The 18,040-nt window shown below is 36.2% G+C and overlaps 1 protein-coding gene across 4 annotated transcripts; it reads right to left on the bottom strand.

The window, feature by feature from the left end:
* Window positions 1–1,938: 1,938 nt before the first annotated feature.
* Window positions 1,939–14,558, bottom strand: LOC103966983 (guanine nucleotide exchange factor subunit RIC1). Of its 4 annotated transcripts, none has more exons than XM_048564052.1 (24): window positions 14,269–14,558; window positions 12,529–12,797; window positions 12,020–12,127; window positions 11,282–11,430; window positions 10,652–10,733; window positions 10,121–10,524; window positions 9,503–9,935; window positions 9,143–9,366; window positions 8,775–8,970; window positions 8,469–8,611; window positions 8,217–8,391; window positions 8,036–8,089; window positions 7,589–7,768; window positions 6,869–6,981; window positions 5,979–6,161; window positions 5,360–5,417; window positions 4,863–4,922; window positions 4,687–4,728; window positions 4,474–4,601; window positions 4,258–4,393; window positions 4,090–4,167; window positions 3,837–3,953; window positions 2,485–2,547; window positions 1,939–2,372 (listed from the first exon to the last, which is right to left on the bottom strand). In XM_048564052.1, the coding sequence occupies exons 2-24, from the start codon at window positions 12,673–12,675 to the stop codon at window positions 2,286–2,288; spliced, it is 3,360 nt and encodes a 1,119-aa protein (XP_048420009.1). In that variant the 5' UTR covers window positions 12,676–12,797; window positions 14,269–14,558; the 3' UTR covers window positions 1,939–2,285. The 4 variants fall into 4 exon arrangements, with proteins under 4 accessions (XP_048420009.1, XP_048420010.1, XP_048420012.1 ...); XM_048564053.1 differs by having other exon boundaries at window positions 12,529–12,870; window positions 14,269–14,408; XM_048564055.1 differs by having other exon boundaries at window positions 12,529–12,741; window positions 14,269–14,408.
* Between the last annotated feature and the right edge of the window lie 3,482 nt (window positions 14,559–18,040).

The raw sequence follows: 18,040 nt of genomic DNA, 5'->3' as shown, positions 1-18,040 counted from the left end.
AAAAAGAAGACAGCTACGATATGCGTTCGACACACTTATGCTAAAAGCCCCTACCGATCAGTTACACATAATTAGTAGGATATGAGAAGTCAGATATGGTGAACAAGTTTAGGGGCGACGTCAGGGTATTGGTGCCGTGATAGATGCTGAGTGAATAGGGAGTCTTGGAGAGACGTTGGCGCTCTCGATCTGCATTCCAGCCATGGCGTCAGGGTTACGCACTTACTCAATTCCGGGCTCGGACGTAGGTCTGTATGAACCTGAAGCCTTCTACCTCGCGCCAGGCTTTGACGCACCTGTCCCTATGTGCATATGTGAAAAGTTAAAACCCTAATTTTCGGAATTGGAGGGAAACGCAGCTGCCGCGAATATTGCCTGGGGTGGATCATCCTTGGTGGCTAGTTGTCCGTTTACCAGTTGGACCGCATCCATCGCTTGCCGATGTCCTCTATGGTGATTGATCCGGCCCTCTCTCCCTCATTTTTTTTACATGCAACATCGTTCATACATTCATATCAACATTTACAAACATCTCCATCGGCAGCAATATTTTATTTTTCATGCTATTTTGTTCATAATTTACGTGCTATTTTGTTTATATCTAAGTCAATGTTCTACCTTTGAATCCTTGGTCGCGTGGTGACTAAGAAAACGAGGCTCATATTTTAACACTACCTTGTCTGCTCTTTACTAGAGGTTTTTTATTTGGTATCTCAAAGTTTAATTAGTATGCAATTTATTTTTCTGTTTTGAACCTCTTAAACTGTCACAACAGATGAAAAAACAGAACGGGATTGTATAAGGAATATGATTTCCGGCGCTTTGTCCAAGGTATCTAAGGAAGTTCATGGAAGCTTTAGGGATTATGTCAATGCATTCGACCCTTCCAAAGTTGCTGGTGAACGACTCAAATCATCTATGCATACAATAGAAGTATAGGTGAACTTTGTATGGTGGGGTGGGGTTGTTTCACATGTTCTTTTAATTTTCTGAGATTTCACTACTGTGATCATGAATGTGTAAAGTGGCAGTATAGCAATAAAAAAAATGTTCTGGTTTTGTAATTGGTCTCTTCCTTCCTTGCTTGAAGTATATATTTTGAATGTTAAAGAACAGAAAGTCACAACTTACACAACATAGACAGCATTTGATCCATAAAACTCAACCTTGATTAAATTAACTGCAAATTGAGGATATCTTAAATCTGCAAGGACCTTGTAGCGCAAGTGGTTAAGAGAATTTATCCTTCCACTTGAGATTTTATGTTCGATTTCTTCTCCCCCACTATCGCTTGTATCAAACAACAAAATGTTATACTTGTTTAAAATACCTACGAGACATCTAGTTTCACAGATAATGCCCCAGAATATAGTTTAAATCGACGAAACTTTTCGAGAATCAAGAGCCAAGGAAAGATAGTTGAACAATATTTAGGCTCAATAGTTAATATAAAAGACTTCATTGTTTTTTTGGAAAAAAATAAAAAAATTCCATCCTTTTCTTCCCCTTAATTTCTTGGCTGCTACAATTTGGGAATTCTTTTTACCCAGAGAGCTTATAGCTCAAGTGATTACTGGTATTTTAATTTACGAATTCTGTATTTACCTCCACACCAGAGATCCTGTGTTTGATTCCCCATCTCCAATGTCGCCTTCCTGAATGACTTCAATCGACTTTTATGCAACAAACTCGTAGCTCAAACGACAACGGGGGAAGGTCATTCACATCTACACCAGTGGTCTTGCGTTCACCTTCCCCAGTTTTCCTGTGTTCGATTCCTTCCTTCCCAATGTCGCTTTGCATAAAGGAGAAAAAGGCCAACATTCCCTTCAATATTTTCAACTACTAAATATTTTGCATCACTTATTCGAAACAGTGCAAAATATTGAGAAGGAACAAATCTGCTTAAAAATGCAAAAAAAATCTGCTCATGTGGCCCGTACAAACAGCCTTTATAATACTACCCAAAAAGTAATTATACAAAATGTGACAAGTGAAGAAAACAAAAAGACATCAGAAGGCTGAGAATAAGTTCCCAGCTCTATACAAGAATATCAAATTCCCAGTAATTTGTTTATTGTAATAAATAAAAAAATTGTATCTGAGTAGACCTTCGATGTTGCCTCAGTTCCCTTTTCAGCAGTGTGAGTCAGTAGCTTGTTGATCTTTGCATGATCCGACGGACATTCATTACTTCGCAAACAGAAATGTTCATGGAAAAACGACTGAACGAGCACCAATTTGTTGCCAAGCAGGATACAGGATTTACAGGTCCAACTATAACCTCATTTCTCTTCAAAAGTTTCAGTGGACGAAAGTCTCTCATCCAAATCTCCCAGCAGATCATGGTATTCAGTAAATGCAGGATGTGACTGAAACGCATATATCAATAGAGGACAACATTAATCTAGAGACACACAAAGGCAAGGAATGTGGATGCTGGTTTTTTGGTCGAATGTGGACACTGCTTAAAGCAATAAATACCTGCAGGGTGATGCTATATGCTTTCCACAACCGCATGTCGTGCTGGAAGAGATCGAAAAGAACCTGTGCAAATTTCACAAAAATAAATGCCTGGTCAGACAAAGTTCCATCTTACAAAAGTTGCATTACTCGCGGTCAAAAGGTCATCTTGAATGCATCTAGCCTCTTCTACAGAAATTTCAACAAAAATATGCCTCGCTCAAATGTGGAAATGTGTAAATTTGGCAGTTAACCTATGTTGCACCAATGCTTCAAATTTGGACAAGGGTTAGTATCGGATACTTACACCCCCATGATAACTTCCGATACGTAAATGGAGTATCGTTGACTTTTTTGTGTTGCTGACTATCTGATGCTTCATGGATACTCCGAGGATATGAGCAAGATACTCCTAGGATACCGTCAAGATCCTCCTAAGATATTGATCTAAGAATTTGGGGGCTTGTAGTTTTTAAATTCCGTTCTTGTTGGTTTGGTAGATTCACCAGGACATTTACAGATGGATGTAGCCCCTTAGGGCAAGGATAATCAATCCAAGAGGCGAGGACCAATCTCAAGAATCAAAAAGACTAAGCAGTGTTCTATTTTGTTAATGTTAAAAGATAAACATAAATGTCTCACTTTTTTTTTATTTAATGTATATAATGAAACATATTTTAGAAAATATATTATTCAATTGTCGTATCCTGGCCGTATCATATCCTTGTTTTTAAGAAATTCACAGTATCAGCATACGTATCTACCAGATACCCCCACCCGTATCTGTATGCGTACACCATAGCAGTTAATTGTAAGATTATGCAGCTCTTCTCACCAGAACAATCCAGAATCTGTTAGCTTAAAGTTAGGTGAAAACATGACCTAAATAAAAGATGATCCTGACGTCAGCACCACTTATCACTGGCCATGAGCTAAAGGCTATACTCCATCTTGTCTATAAAAGTGTTTCCTAAATGCCAATGGAATTATAGACTTCAAACTCTAACACAAGGATTACACCCTTTGAATCAAACACTTCAGGGCTCTTAGCGCCTATCGACTGGGCAACGACTTTAAACGCTTTAAAATTGCACAAGTATATAAATGCTATGAGAAAGCTATTATGATGAATTTCATTCATGATTCATACTAAAGGAACTCAAGCATCGGGACAAAAGTATGATGTCAAACTTTCCCAGATTTACACAAGCTAAGCTCTTGGCCAAGTTGAACCTAACAAGTTTAGAACTAGCTATTTTGGTTCCTTCTTATCATTCAGAAATCAGAGTGACTAAAATGAGCAAAACAAATTACAATGATGCTGGCATGCTCATCATATGGCATAGACTTGTAAGAAATGAAACGAATTATACCTCAGATCGCCTTAAAAGGGTGGCCAGGACAACAATCCACTCTTTGAACTTGACAGAGCACATATGTGCCAAAAGGAATTCTGCATCAAACCGGCTCTGAAGTGTACCCATTTGGAGCTGGAAAAAGATAACCGTGTTCAGTCAGTGAGGCAAAACACAACTTCCGTAACATGTAACAATGTGGCTTAAATTTTTAACAAAAATAAAAGAAAAAAAAGAACACTCAAATAAAGGGATTTTAAGATGCTGATGCCTTTTGTCCTATTAATTCCAGCCCTGAAGCAAAATTCTCCAGCCGAGCACTTCCATTTCTCTCTCTTTGAAGATATTCCTGGCATAAATTGATAGAACAACATAGAATCACTTGATTATAAAAGCAAGATCATCTTAATAAGGAATGGTAACTGCAAGCTTATCTTACCACTAAATCAAACTGAGTGCCTTTCACAAATGCAACTAGCTTTGAGAGCTCTTTGCCTGACATCAAAAAGTTAGCATGGCTTTCTAAGATACTCTTCACGGAAGCAACATGTGCATTCTGCTCCTTAAATGAGGTGCTGCTCAATAGGAAGCCTGGTTAGTCTCCATTAAAAGCTAGGTCTGAGAGATGCAAAACAGTACATAATTGTGCACCAACCTCTTATCCAAGGACTGCTTTCTGAAATTAGTACGGAAACCGAAATAGCCCAAAATTTTGGGAGATAGTCCATCTGAATCTGTTGATGGCTGTTCATATTCCCTTCCCGATCTCAGCAAGAACCTCACCTAAGAGTCAAACAAAGTTAGTATTATCCCCTTTACAGCTATCATCACCTGAACTAAAAGTACAGGAACTTGTCCAGACAGATACCAGCTCCCCAGCGAGTTCATATAACGATTCATCGAGTGTTGCCTGCATATGTTTGACAACCCTTGTAAGGAACATCTATCATTGAAAAGAAAAGAACATAAAAGAAACACATGGAGATACGCACTCAACAGCAAGAGAAATCCTTGTAAAACAAATAGCTACTACCAGACATCTACCTGTAGTAAACGCAAAGCACAATATTGACTGACTGCAGGACCTTCAAGCTTCGCAATGACCTGGGCAGTTCAAACAATTGGATTATTACACATAAGCATCACGGGTTAGCCATCTTTTACTACATTTTCTCCCATACAGATTGGTTTTCACATTTAGCAAGTGTTGCAGGAAGTATAGGCACAGCCTTTCTAACCACAACACAAGTAGACAGGATTTCAAGATGTATACTTCATAAAGACCTATTCTTCATATGTAATAACAGTGCAACATGTAAGTTTCAAGATTTTCTACTCTGGAACAGAGAGGCAAATGCAGAACTGATAAAGCACTGGTTGTTTCATTTAAACCGCATTTTCACTCACAACAAAAACTGTGCAAGACTCGTAATTATACTGAGGAAAGTTCTAACTAATCTTTCTAAGGAAAAAACTTATGTCAAAAGTGAAAGGAAAAGACAAGAAACTGAAGCAGAATAATAATCTATTCAATATCTTACAAGTATATAGCAGGCAGCAGTCCTGTACCATCTACGTTGGAAGCATTCCTCAAACAACCTGAAAATTGGAAGCAGATAACATTGTTAATTTAAAATCTGACAGCAGCACTCTAAATAAAATATTAAAATGTAAAACTTTAATTACAGGTCAGTTAGCCAATTATATATCAAGTGGATCATATGACGTAGCAACCACTGAATGTTTGTCAGGCAGTAGGTCAGCAGTTGGTAATTATGATGGTATAAACCTATCCAAAGAAAGTTCAAAGATCCTTAAATCAAATTCATTTTCCAGGGTTCTGTAATTTGTGGAAGTTTTCCTTTTCTAAAGGAAAAAATTAAAAACAGCATCCATGGTCTCTAAAATAGACATCAGATAAAGGACATTTCAACTATGAAGTTGACTAATGAGATCATTTTTTTTCTTCTGTCTATTTATTACTGAAATTTCACTTTCATGCATGACAATGATGCAAGACTTCTGTATTGCATCAGTATCCTTGTTACAGAAGTTCTAGGTATATTTGTTTTATACACAGCAAATGAAAAGCAATGTTATTGCAAATCAAAAGGCAAAAGAAAAGAAAAGAACAAAACATGAGAAGAAAAGAAAAAGTACTCTGTTGATCTCCCAGCAGCAGAGAACAAATCCGCCCAATGTCGACCATCAGTTTTTCTTGCAACACTGACGACCACATCAAAATATTCTGGAAAATTTCTGAGCAAATCACAGGTCTTCTCTAAGAGAGTTGGACTCTTTGCAAATCTAGGGACAGAGTTCTGGTTCTTGTTTACATTTTGCCTGGAAATCGGCATACACAGTGATTAACATATAGACAGAATAATTACATATAAAAGCAGAATTGACTAATGACAATTTAGAGTGGAATTTGAACTTCAGAATGTGATCATGAGCGAAGAAATGATGAACGAATTGCAAAAGGAATGCAGAGTTTATCTTGATTATGATATTAGATTAGTACAGGACACCAGGGGGAACACCCAAGTACCCGAATTCACTAAAACACCTAGAACAATTCATTTCTCAATTATCAATCATCTCAGTTTACCAAGTTCAATGGGCTCACATGCTACTAAATTCCCTTCAAAATATAACTGGTTCAAGAGGAGGAAAGCACCTATATTGGCCGTTTAATCATTAATGATAAACATAACACGTAACCTGCTTTTTTCCTGGCCACCACCTAAACTAGAGTTGAGTGGGTTGTGTCGCACTATGGGACCCGACAGCCCATCACAGATCTTTCAGTTAAGCAGAAGTTATACCCACAATGAGATGGTTCTCTTGGGAAACCAAGTAAAAGGTAACTCCCAGTATTTATGATTCCAAGAAAGCTATTATAATAATGATTCTCCTTAATTAGTTAATCCGAAAGCAGAACTGATGATCAATGCAGCTATGATTTTGTTTTCCCTAATTAGGCATTCCTGGATATTTTCACATCCAAAACATAACAGATACTAATTTATTTCCCTCTTTAGACATACCCGGATATATCGGCATCAAACACAGTAAAGAGAAGCCACTCCAGACAATGAGAAAAATGAGGCTTTTCTGCTGATAACTGGGCCAACCTTAAAGCTTCCTCGCTTTTGTCCCTCTAGCAGATAGAAACAAAACAACCAGGAAGAACATATATTTCATTGGTACTGATCATGTAACAAACACACAACTCCAATTCTCCTATGGCCTTTAAACTTGATATAACTACAAGTCTCTTGGCACTGACCATGTACGGATCATGTAGATTTCATAAAGTCTACCCAATTGCCTAGTTTGTTAACACATGATCAGTATTGCAAAGCAAGCATACATCACACACCCATTACAACCTATTTGCAGATTATGATTTGCAGATGCATATATTACACAATAAAACAAATCAGATTCAAGCCACCTTTTACTACACAAGAAAATCATGGCAAAGACCATGTAGATTTCATAAAGTCTACCCAATTGCCTACTTTGTTAACACATGATCAGTATTGCAAAGCAAGCATAGATCACACACCCTTTACAACCTAATTGCAGATGCATATATTACACAATAAAACAAATCAGATTCAAGCCACCTTTTACTACACAAGAAAATCGTGGCAAAGGCTAGTAGCCTGTGAGTCCAGAACTCAAGGTAACCTCTTTAAGATGAGATCGAATATGATAAGCACCTTCCACTCGAAATCCAAGAAATAAAAAACAATTAGTACCTGAATAAGGTGCCTTAGAAGGCAATGCAGTATAGTTTGAGCTTGAGGAGTTGGCTCAAAACATGGAAATTCTGTGCTGGCAGAAAATGACATTCTCTGGGAAACGCCAACAACAACACCAGCATTTGGAAGAAGTCCCAGAGGGTATACCTCACGATCAAATTCAAGTTCCGGATCCAACTACAAAACTATGCTGAGTCATTTAACCAATCAGAGTAAAAAGACAGGCCAAAATATATCAAGTTCCAGTAAGCTTTAAAGGAAGACAAGTTATCAAATATAAAAGTCTTCAAAGTAAGGCCAAACAAACAGACATTGAAAGGCGTGTAAAGACACAATATATAGAACCTCCCAGAAAAAGAATATAAGCATACAACTTTAATGAAACATAATAATTTACACCATCTGCTCAATGAGAAACACATTGTTTCTTGAATGCATACATACCTGTAAGAAATCCTCCTGCTTAAAAGGGTCAACCCCAAGAGATGGATACCAAACCTGTAAAAATACACTTCCAACCAGAATAAATATCATAGTACAAACTACTGTGCTTATAGCACAAAATGCTAAAGCTCTACACAGTATCATATCAAAGTCGTACTATGAAACCTCAACAGTCCATTACCTGCATTCCTCGGTGGCCATAATCTAACCATGAAACTTCCTCAATAAGATTTGTTTTCTCCTCTGATTGACCACATGTAACCCAAAATAATTCAATAGAATCAGTAAGCTCCCTCTCACGTCCATCATCCAAATCAAGAAGTGAAAGCTCCCCATTAACTCTCTGTATCAAACACCTAGAAAAACATGCATTCATTCAGAGGCATGTGTCTGCTGATAGATCTCTACAGACTACATTCTGGAGAGCACATACCTCGCAGGCTCCTTTGATAAAGGATCTGAATTAGAAATGTGATTGTTTGAAATGCCCTCTCTTGGAAGCTGATCAGGTACAAAACGCATTGCTGCAGGATGGCTCTTTGCACTCATAATTGAGAGTTCTCGTACTGTAGAAAGCTGTTTGTCATTTTATCACTTAAGACGTATGAAGAATAATTTTCACTAAATTATTCTGATTTAGTGTGCAAATGAAATCACAAGTGCTCAACTATCTGTAAATAGTACCATCTTCTATAAAATTAGAATCATTATAAAAAAAAGCTAGCAAACATTCCATTACCTGTAAATTTGGAGTAGTGAAAGGTGTCAATTCACCAAATAACTTGACATGGAATATGTGTACATCAAATGGGCGATATGTGACAAGTATATACTCTTGATAGACATCCATCACCATTGGTTTAGCCAGCAATGGTTTTCGACAAAGTAGCGAGCTCTGATCAAGATGATATCTTGGATAGAAAAGCAATTCGTAACTGCAATTTTACATCAGACCATTATAAATATCCAACAGTACATAATAAAACAACTAAAAGTATGAATGGCATAATAGCGTAGGTGCCTAGGCATTTAACCACCAAATCAAACTATGACACTGCTGAAGACAAAAACTATCGGAGGGTATACTAATATGGGTAGGAATCTCACGTGTTAGAGGAATCAATGTAGTTGCAGACAACAACAATCTTCCCCATCCATAACAAACCTTTGCACTGAATCTTTTGCTCCTGAGTAATGTCTCCAAACACTCGCCACTTCTTCCATCGTATATCATATATGATCAACCCATGGAGACCAGCAACTGCCAAGTACATTCCATCCTTGCTAGCAGCTACATGTTGAACTGGCCAATTTTGGGAGATATAAGAAACCTGAACCAAAATTTAAAAGAGAAGAAAAAGAAAATTAAACACTCATCAGAAACAACTTTAAAGACATAAAATTCAATCCAACTTACAAAACCTCAGATGAGAATAACATATCAAGCATGTGATGTAAAGACATAACTGGAAGGTTAAGATGTAGCATTTTAAGTTCATCAGTATCTTCAGACTGCACAACAAGCAATCGATCATCACCATATATCACTTGACGAACATATGTCATTCCTGAGACTCCTCTGTTAAGGCAACATTTTCCAAAGGAAAATGCAAGAACCCTCTCCAAAGATCGCTCTTCAATAGCATAAAGCCTATATCCATATTCATCCCACTGCATCAGTGAGGTGCCAGTCATCAAAGGTTCATATTTACATTCATGGATTGGCTTAACCATTGGAGAAGATACTGAACTTAAACCTATTTGACGGATTGTTGACATCAAACGACAACCAGAGACAGACCAAACTGTAAGTCCTCTTAACTTCCACCCAACTGCAAAAGCAGAATTATCAGGTGTCCACGCAATGCAACTGACAGGTCCAGTGTCTTCCATTGAGTATCTGAAAATAAGAATGCCGGGTCATATATCATACATTTTTAGATCTGAAATTTACAACATAATTCAAGTTTTGAACTGTTTGGTAAATAATCACAGCCAAAATAATTGAAAATTTGAAATTATCTGGCCCTGATAAGTTGAAACTCAAATCTACCAAAATACAGTTTACTCAGATCCCACACTTATCCCCAGTCATAAAGAGAGACGGATCGAATCAGTGATGCAGATTCTGCAAGGTCATATAACTCCACAAGCCCTCTTTTGGTACCAACAGCAAGGATTTGTTGCTCTGAAGCTACTGAAGCACATACAGCATCACCAACCCCCAACCTTTTCTCAGCTTTAATAGATTCAACATGTTTTAAACCTTTCTTACTTATAGAACATGACACTAATTGTCCATCAGAATACAACACAAACAGCAACCTCAATGGAAAGCAAAGCTCTAGCTGGATAATAGCAGACTTCCGGGAGATGCAAATCGTTCCTGGAACCCCTTTAGAAGCAACACCATTATCTAAAGAATGTGGTGACGGGATAACTTCACTGCCATCACGTGGAAATGGATCAAGATCGAAAGTCCCATAGAACTGTACATGAAAGGAAAATCCCACTCAACACCTTGGTCAAAAAGAGGATAATATATCAGCTCCCTACAGAAAGACATTAGATAGACTACAGTAAGAACAGCTAATGCATATCAATATTTTCTTTTACCTCTCCTTTCCAGGAGATACTATACAGTCCTCCATTAGAAAGTCCAACTAGTATATGTTTGCTATCGCTTACAATATTGCTCCTGAAAAAAAAAAAAAAAAAAAAAAAAAGCCACATTAGAAGAAAAACAGTTATAGTTCCGACAGTAAAAATATCTTGCAAGATTGCTTAATTTGAAAAAGAAATAAACAAATGGATTCATGTGCTGTCCTAGGAACATTACATACCCAAAAATAAATGCAAAATTAAATGCAACTCTGAGAAATAAGGTCAGAACGAATATGAAACTAATGAACTGAAAAATAAATTTATTTACAATACAAGTTCAGCATGTTTGAACATGTGCCCATTAGCACAAAATCTTGTTTACTATTCATACTTTTGTTTGGGGAGTACAGAGTGAAATGTGTTAACTGTATTCAAGCATCTAGAATCCAGCCAGAGGGTATTTTCATGCAGTTAGTTAAAATGTCTATGAAATATCCGACTCATTTCATTTGATCAACACCTAAATCCTTTAAAATTTGGTGAATAAACTATATGGACTCAAAATTTTATATGTTATCCAAAGGCAACAACACTTCCATATTAAAACTCCAGTTTTCTAAATATATTCAGGAGAATACTTACACTGCCAAGTCATTTTCTGCAAATGGCACCTGCTCACTGAGAAGAAGAGATATAGAAGCAAGAAACAAACCAGAGGGTTGCTTCCCTCCAAGTTGTATTTTTTTCTCAGTAAACTGGACCTTGAAAAGGTGAAGAAAGAAAGACGATGTCTGCCAACAAAAACAAAAACAAACATATACAATAAGTTGAAACAACTACGTGTAGTTTTAAAGTTCAATGTGGACAAAGAAAAAATAGCACATAAAATCACATTTCTCTCACAAATCACTCTTCATGCCTCTTCTCACGACAATTATCTTTTCAGATCATAATCAATAATTCTTCACCTTAAAAGATTCATTTAAACAACAAATAACAGGACAAAAGTAAAGTGCACTTATGACAAAACATATTTCGGAAATGGGATCAACAGTTCAAAGTATACTCAAACTTCTACTGAAATTGATTGACTTTAGATAAAATTTGATGTCCACCAAATTGACATTGATCGGTTAAACTATTTTGCATTCATTTCCTCTTATATGGTTAAGTGTGGACATGCAAACTCAAGTTACTCAACAAATCCCGGTCACTGCACAATTAGTGATGACCATGAAGGAGCTACCCTTGCACGCACAAATAGACACATTGTATAACTTGTTCATGCATTTGCATACACACTTACATAAGAAAGAACGTGAATTTGGTATAAAATACCTACAAAACTAAGATTACATGCAAAATCAATGAAATACTTACAAGAACGGCGATCAATTTGGCATCAGGGCTCCAAACAGCTTGCAAATTCTCACCTTCCCTCTGCACGGAATCTGAATCCCTCATGTACTTCCCCAGTCTAACTTTATGCTGAATCCCACCAGCCCAAATACACAAAATAAAATGTCAAACACCTTACTAACAAAACCCACATCAAACAAAAGCTCAAATATATACCCACGCACATACATCATTCATATATAGTTGCATAAGTGCATGCATGTACGCGCCAAATTCACAACACCCACATCAAGAAATTACAAAATACACCAAACCCCCAAAAACCCATCTCAATTAAACAAATGCACTCTGCCCTTTTGATCACTGCACATTTATATCTCCTTGACACCAACATCAATTTCCAAAACCCACAAATACTCATCAAAGTACAAAGAAAACACAGGCAAACCCACATCACAAATTACATAAAACAAACAATTTACTGAAAACACACACATACACATAAATAAAAAAATAAAATAGAAGTATACCTGGGAAGAGCTCCAGAGCTCAAGGTGAGAGGGAGAGACGACAAGCAGCAAGCGATTGATGACCTTGAAGTATATGATCTTTTGGGAAGAAGGGCATTGACCCTGTTCGAGTGGGATGACCTGCGGCCATCCATATGCCATATACATCTTCTTCTTCCTCCTCTTTATTCTTCTTGTTCTTCTTCTATATCTCTGGATTGAATTGCCAATTCTCTGACTTTTGTGTTCGGTTTTCGTGTAATTTGCAAGCGATATAAGAATGTTAGGGACTGGATCAAAGTGGGATTAGAGTCTGTGAGCAAGATCTGAATGCATGGCTTCACCCGTCTCAGGCGGATGGATCTCGAGAGAAGAACAAGTTTAAAGCAATTAGTATTTTTTTTCCATTTTTCCTGTGTTTTTATTTCTGTGTTTTCATGTTATCAATGAATACGACCCTGATTAATATGTTGTTTTCTAGTCCCATTTTTGTGTGCTTAAAACTAGGGGTGGTTCAGTATGGGATACCGAACCAAACCTTAGTCCCGATTCCCAAACCGAAATTTCCGGGATTCCCAATTTCAAGACCGATCCCAAACCAAATTTTCAGGAATCCCAATTTTCGGGAATCCCAAAATAGTTTCGGTATTTTCGGGACAATGGGAACCCTGAAATATTTTTGGGCTTTTCGGCTTTTCGGCTATAATAACTTGGCTGTGGCTGTGCAGTGTGCAGAAAAGCAAATCTGCACTGCATATCTTGGCAGTGCAGTGATCAAAATTTAGCTGGGCTATAACTTGGCTGTGCCTGTGCAGTGTGCAGAATAGCAAATCTGCACTGCATATCTTGGCTGTGCACTGCATATCATATCTTGGCTGTGCAGTGAAGTGATCATCAAAATAAATTAACAATCTGCTGCCTATTCTACACTGCCAATCTGCCTATTCTACTACAAATGCATGCACCAAAAATAAATTAACAAATCCAAAACCAGAGTTTACTGGGTTCCTTCAGAATTTCTTGTACGACTGACATAATTTGAGTCAAAGACGCGGGATATGAACTTATAGTTTACATGTGTGCAAGTGTTACCGTGAGTGAGGATCTATGCATGTGTAAACAGTTTAAAAGCACAGATAATGTCATGCTTTGATGATCATTCCAGCAGCATTACGTTATGAGCAAAATTTCTTTTACCTTGTAAACATAACGAACTGTTCAAATCAAGGTTTCTTTTCTTGTTCTAAATAGTAAAAGAAATCATGATTTCACACCAGGAAGGATAAATCATACACAATTCATATTGGAGATGCATTCGCATAGCCTATAAGAATATAATCATAACCATAATCGGTTGAAAAGAACGAATGGGGTACCTCGCTAAAATCTATATAAATGAATTCAAGTAGACAATCAAGATAATTGATTTCTATAAAGAGAAACCATCAAAGCTCACAACTAAACACGATAAAAAAAAGGAAAACGTTTTACAAGGAACAAAGAAACAAAACTAAAAAAGCTCTGATTGCAGAAGGTATTTTAGAAAACATTTAAATCAGGCTCCCTCCCCCCCCCTTTTAACCTCCCATTCCCTCTGTAACCTCTCCGTCGATTCAAAATCCCTAATTCCAAAAGCCATAATTCAGAAACCCTAATTTCCGAAATTCCTAATTCAGAAACCCAAATTCAAAATCCCTAATCGAATTTGGAATCAAACAATTTGTATGAACTTTGGTTGAGTTTATTGCAGGAATTTCTTACCTTTTCCAGCGAGGAGGAGTGCGGACTGAGACCGAGAGCTCGATTCAGGAGATGAATTCGGGTGGTAAGGACAGTGGGTGAAGGCACGATTCAGGTGAGGAGTGAGGACTGAGAGGAATGAGGACTGGTGTGGGTAGATTCGGGATTCAGGCGACGAATGTGGGAGAAGAGACAAATCGGCGAGGAGAGTTGTATGGTTCCGTTCAGAAAATACTGAGGTGAGGTGAGGTGAGGTGAGGTTTGAATCTGAGGTGAGGTGAACGTCGAGATACCGAGAGAGAGAGAGAGAGAGTCCGACGCAGTTTGATAACTTTGATTTATATGCAACGGTTGAGATTAAATCTAAACAGAATCCAACGGCTATTAAAATTCTAAATATATACATATAAATTAAATAATTTCTTTTTTTTTTTTTGTTTGGTATTGGATACCGAAATTTTCAGGAATTTCGGTTTGGAATTTTTTCAGTTCGGTTTGGGATTTTTGAGATTTTTTTCCAGCCCTACTTAAAACGATGGATTTTTCTGCTCTTCTGTCAAATACTAAGAGTCGAAGAAATTTCTATCGGGAACACGATTTGATATATTAAGTATAATAATATAACCGATTGATAAAAAATTCAAGTTTTCATCCAATTGTATTATTACATTTTGTGGATCGAGCCATATTCATAACATACTGAAAATCTCTCTAAGAGCCCAAGTCTTTTGATTGAACATGTGTCCCTTACTCATTATTCACTCGAATTCGAATATTTTGTCTATTTCCTCAATGAATTTTTGGACTCAACAGTTGATTTGTCTCCTAAACTTTTATTTAATTGACGTTTTCATTAGTGTTATATTAAACAGCATTTATCTATTTTCAGTCATTATTTATTTTTAGAAAAAAGAATGATGGAATTTCATTAAAATAATTTTATTTTAACCTATATAATCTTTTTTACACTAAACTTACGCTATACATTTGTATTATTTTTACTTAAAATACTAATATCTCTTCAAACTCAAATTTACTATCTAAATGCCCTAAAAAAATCTAATTCAAAATGTAAATTTATCTTTTTCATAAAAAAAATGTAAATTTATCTTTACATCCATTTAGAAAGTAAATCAAAAATTAAATAATTTAGTGAAGTTTCTACTTGTTTATGGGAGTGAAGCTTTTTGGAGTTTGACTTATGTGGATCAGTTGAATAATTCGGTGAAGTTTTAACTTGTTTATGGATCTTCCATATTATTGGGGTTCACATAACTTGAACAATGTGGCTCATATTGGGAATTGGATATGTGATCCTTTTGACTAGCATCCTATACTACACTAAGAGAAACGATAGGGGCGTCAAATATAACAGGCATCAGATAACACCTTGGATTACTATTTTGTTGACTCTTTGTAGCTTTTCTCACTATGCATCCCCCAATTGAGAGTAGCTAGGTCGTTTTATGAAAAATCAAAAGGTAAATGCAAATATTCATACATAATTGAAGTCAACATTTTTTTTAAGTGAAACTACATATGCATATTCCCAAATAAACACTAACCAATATCAAGAAATTATGCAGTCCAAAATTGTTGTGGCACCTTCAAATACAAGGTTGAAGGAACTCTCCAGTTTTAATAGTCTCATCGCGCCGAATTATTGTGTTGATGGCATCATTGGTTTGATCCCAAAGGGTTTTAATGTCTATGTATTCTACCTATAAAACAACATAAACTGCAACGTGCAACACTTTAAAGAACCAAATAAGTAAAAATCTAGCATTATACACCACAACTCTGTTCTTCTACTCAGAAAATGCATAAAGTGGAAAGAAAAAATAAAACTTTTAATCCCAATGGGTTTATTGTTAAATTTTACTTTTATGGTTTATTTCATCTTGTATTTGTTGGTATTTATGCAATACAATTCACATTTTAAGTTTACATTTGGTGTAAAAATGTTATATGGGTTCAAATAAAATTTTCTTTAAGCAAATCAAAGTACTTCAGTAGCCGATATAATAAACTCAAAGACACAAAGGTTGTAACTATTGCAATCTTCAAACAACATATTTGTGCATGAAATCATGGGGTTCCTCGATTCAATATCAAGAATTGCCAACATGAAATCATGAGGTTCCTCAATTCAATATCAAGAATTGCCAACATAACAAACATAGTGAGTTCGTGGGCAAGTAACACCATTGGCTTGACAACAAACATGGTAAAGTTTATTATTTTAAGTGTTGCGGTAAATAAAATAGTGAGTCATTAGAGTAGCCTTCTACATTTAAAGTGAATAGCATCATAAAGATATCATTATTCACTAGGGTAATAGAATTACAGTAATAATAAATCGATAATATTGGGGAGACCATATTATATGGACATACCGCTAAAAGAGTCAATGCAAGAAGTCATTTATCTTTCAATGACGACTTTGCCACACAAGTATTATAATTAGAACTAATTATTTTTGAGTAATACTAGAGAGACTAACTTATTTGAATTATCTTTCTAATTAATCAATATTTGAATTGAAAATTGTTATTGACACCCACATATGTATGTACTAAAAAATAGTTGCTAGTCAATTGTGAGGCTAAAGCCCACCCCCTCTCCTTAGGGTGCGTTTGTTGCATCGGACTATCTCGGACTGAACTTGTTTCAAAGACTAAGCTAGATTGGCTTAGACTAGACTAAGCTAGTCTAACTTAGTGAAACATTTGATGCAGTGTCGGACTAAGAAATAGTATAATGAAAATTAGTGAAATATCAACCGTATTTGAACAATCACAACAAAGTAATTCCATACAACATCATAAACTAACTCACAATCAAATTCTAAATTGAAAATTACCTAAGAAAATAACTATGCACAAAATATCAACAAAAACCTAAATCAGGTTTTACTAAGATGCAGATTAACCATACTTGGTGCTTGGTGAAATGCCTCTTGACAGACCTGGTTTTCTTAGGACGTAGATCAAGGAGAATGAGCTTCTTGTTCCTGTAGACTTCTCTACGAGATGCCCAAATCACAAACGCAAACGAACAAAATTGAACAAAATTGCACAAATCAATTCATCAATCAATAACATTAGAGAGAGATGCCCACCTTGCTGAGCTCGTGGACCTTAATCCTCGCAAGTACATATAAAAATTAAGAAAAATAAATAAAAAATTAAACCAACCCAGATTCAAGTTTAGAAGAAATTAAATGAGGAAGATGATAATTTAGCAGATGGTAACGCAAACTAAACAAACAACGCAGGTTGCCAATGCAAACGACTCAGACGAACCAGTGCGAGGTTCTTAACAATCCAGTGATATTTGGGAGGCCTAGCTAAGAACTTTTAACAACTAAGAGAGTCAGGTTTACTCCCACTAAACTTAATACTTGTACCTAACAAACATGGGACAACACCACTAACTAGTCTCCAATGAGAGTTAATGAACCCAAACAAACACACCCTAGATAACCATGAAACTCGTATGACACTATAAAAATTATGAAACACTTGAAAGAAATTTTATTTATTTATTTACACCATTAGATTTAAATTCAGATAGTTAAATATTTTTTTGCCTTTTTTTTTTACCATTGGATTTGATCATATTAGATCTTAGTCTTTTGATTCAATAAATTTATAAATATAAAACTAAACAAAAATACACATATATAGTGGGTCAATCCACTAACCCAGGGAGAATCATGGCCTAAATGTACCACAGAAATGAGTTTTTGGTTAAATCATATTTGCCCCAATGGTTGGAGCAAATTGAGATA

Source organism: the organism of the source record quoted next, unplaced genomic scaffold, assembly GCF_019419815.1.
Source record: "Pyrus x bretschneideri cultivar Hongxiangsu unplaced genomic scaffold, Pyrus_bretschneideri_v1 Contig38, whole genome shotgun sequence".
NCBI classification, from domain to species: domain Eukaryota; kingdom Viridiplantae; phylum Streptophyta; class Magnoliopsida; order Rosales; family Rosaceae; genus Pyrus; species Pyrus x bretschneideri.
Note: the sequence above shows the minus strand (reverse complement) of the source record. Positions and strands in the feature narration are given on the sequence as shown.

Excerpts from the sequence above, each read along its gene's own strand:
- LOC103966983 (XM_048564052.1), bottom strand. The coding sequence starts at position 12,675 with ATGTATATGGCATATGGATGGCCGCAGGTCATCCCACTCGAACAGGGT. Across the intron at positions 8,392-8,468 it reads TTATCAAAGGAGCCTGCGAG|GTGTTTGATACAGAGAGTTA; the intron begins GTATGTGCTCTC and ends ATGTTTTTCTAG. Across the intron at positions 7,769-8,035 it reads AGCAGGAGGATTTCTTACAG|TTGGATCCGGAACTTGAATT; the intron begins GTATGTATGCAT and ends ATAGTTTTGTAG.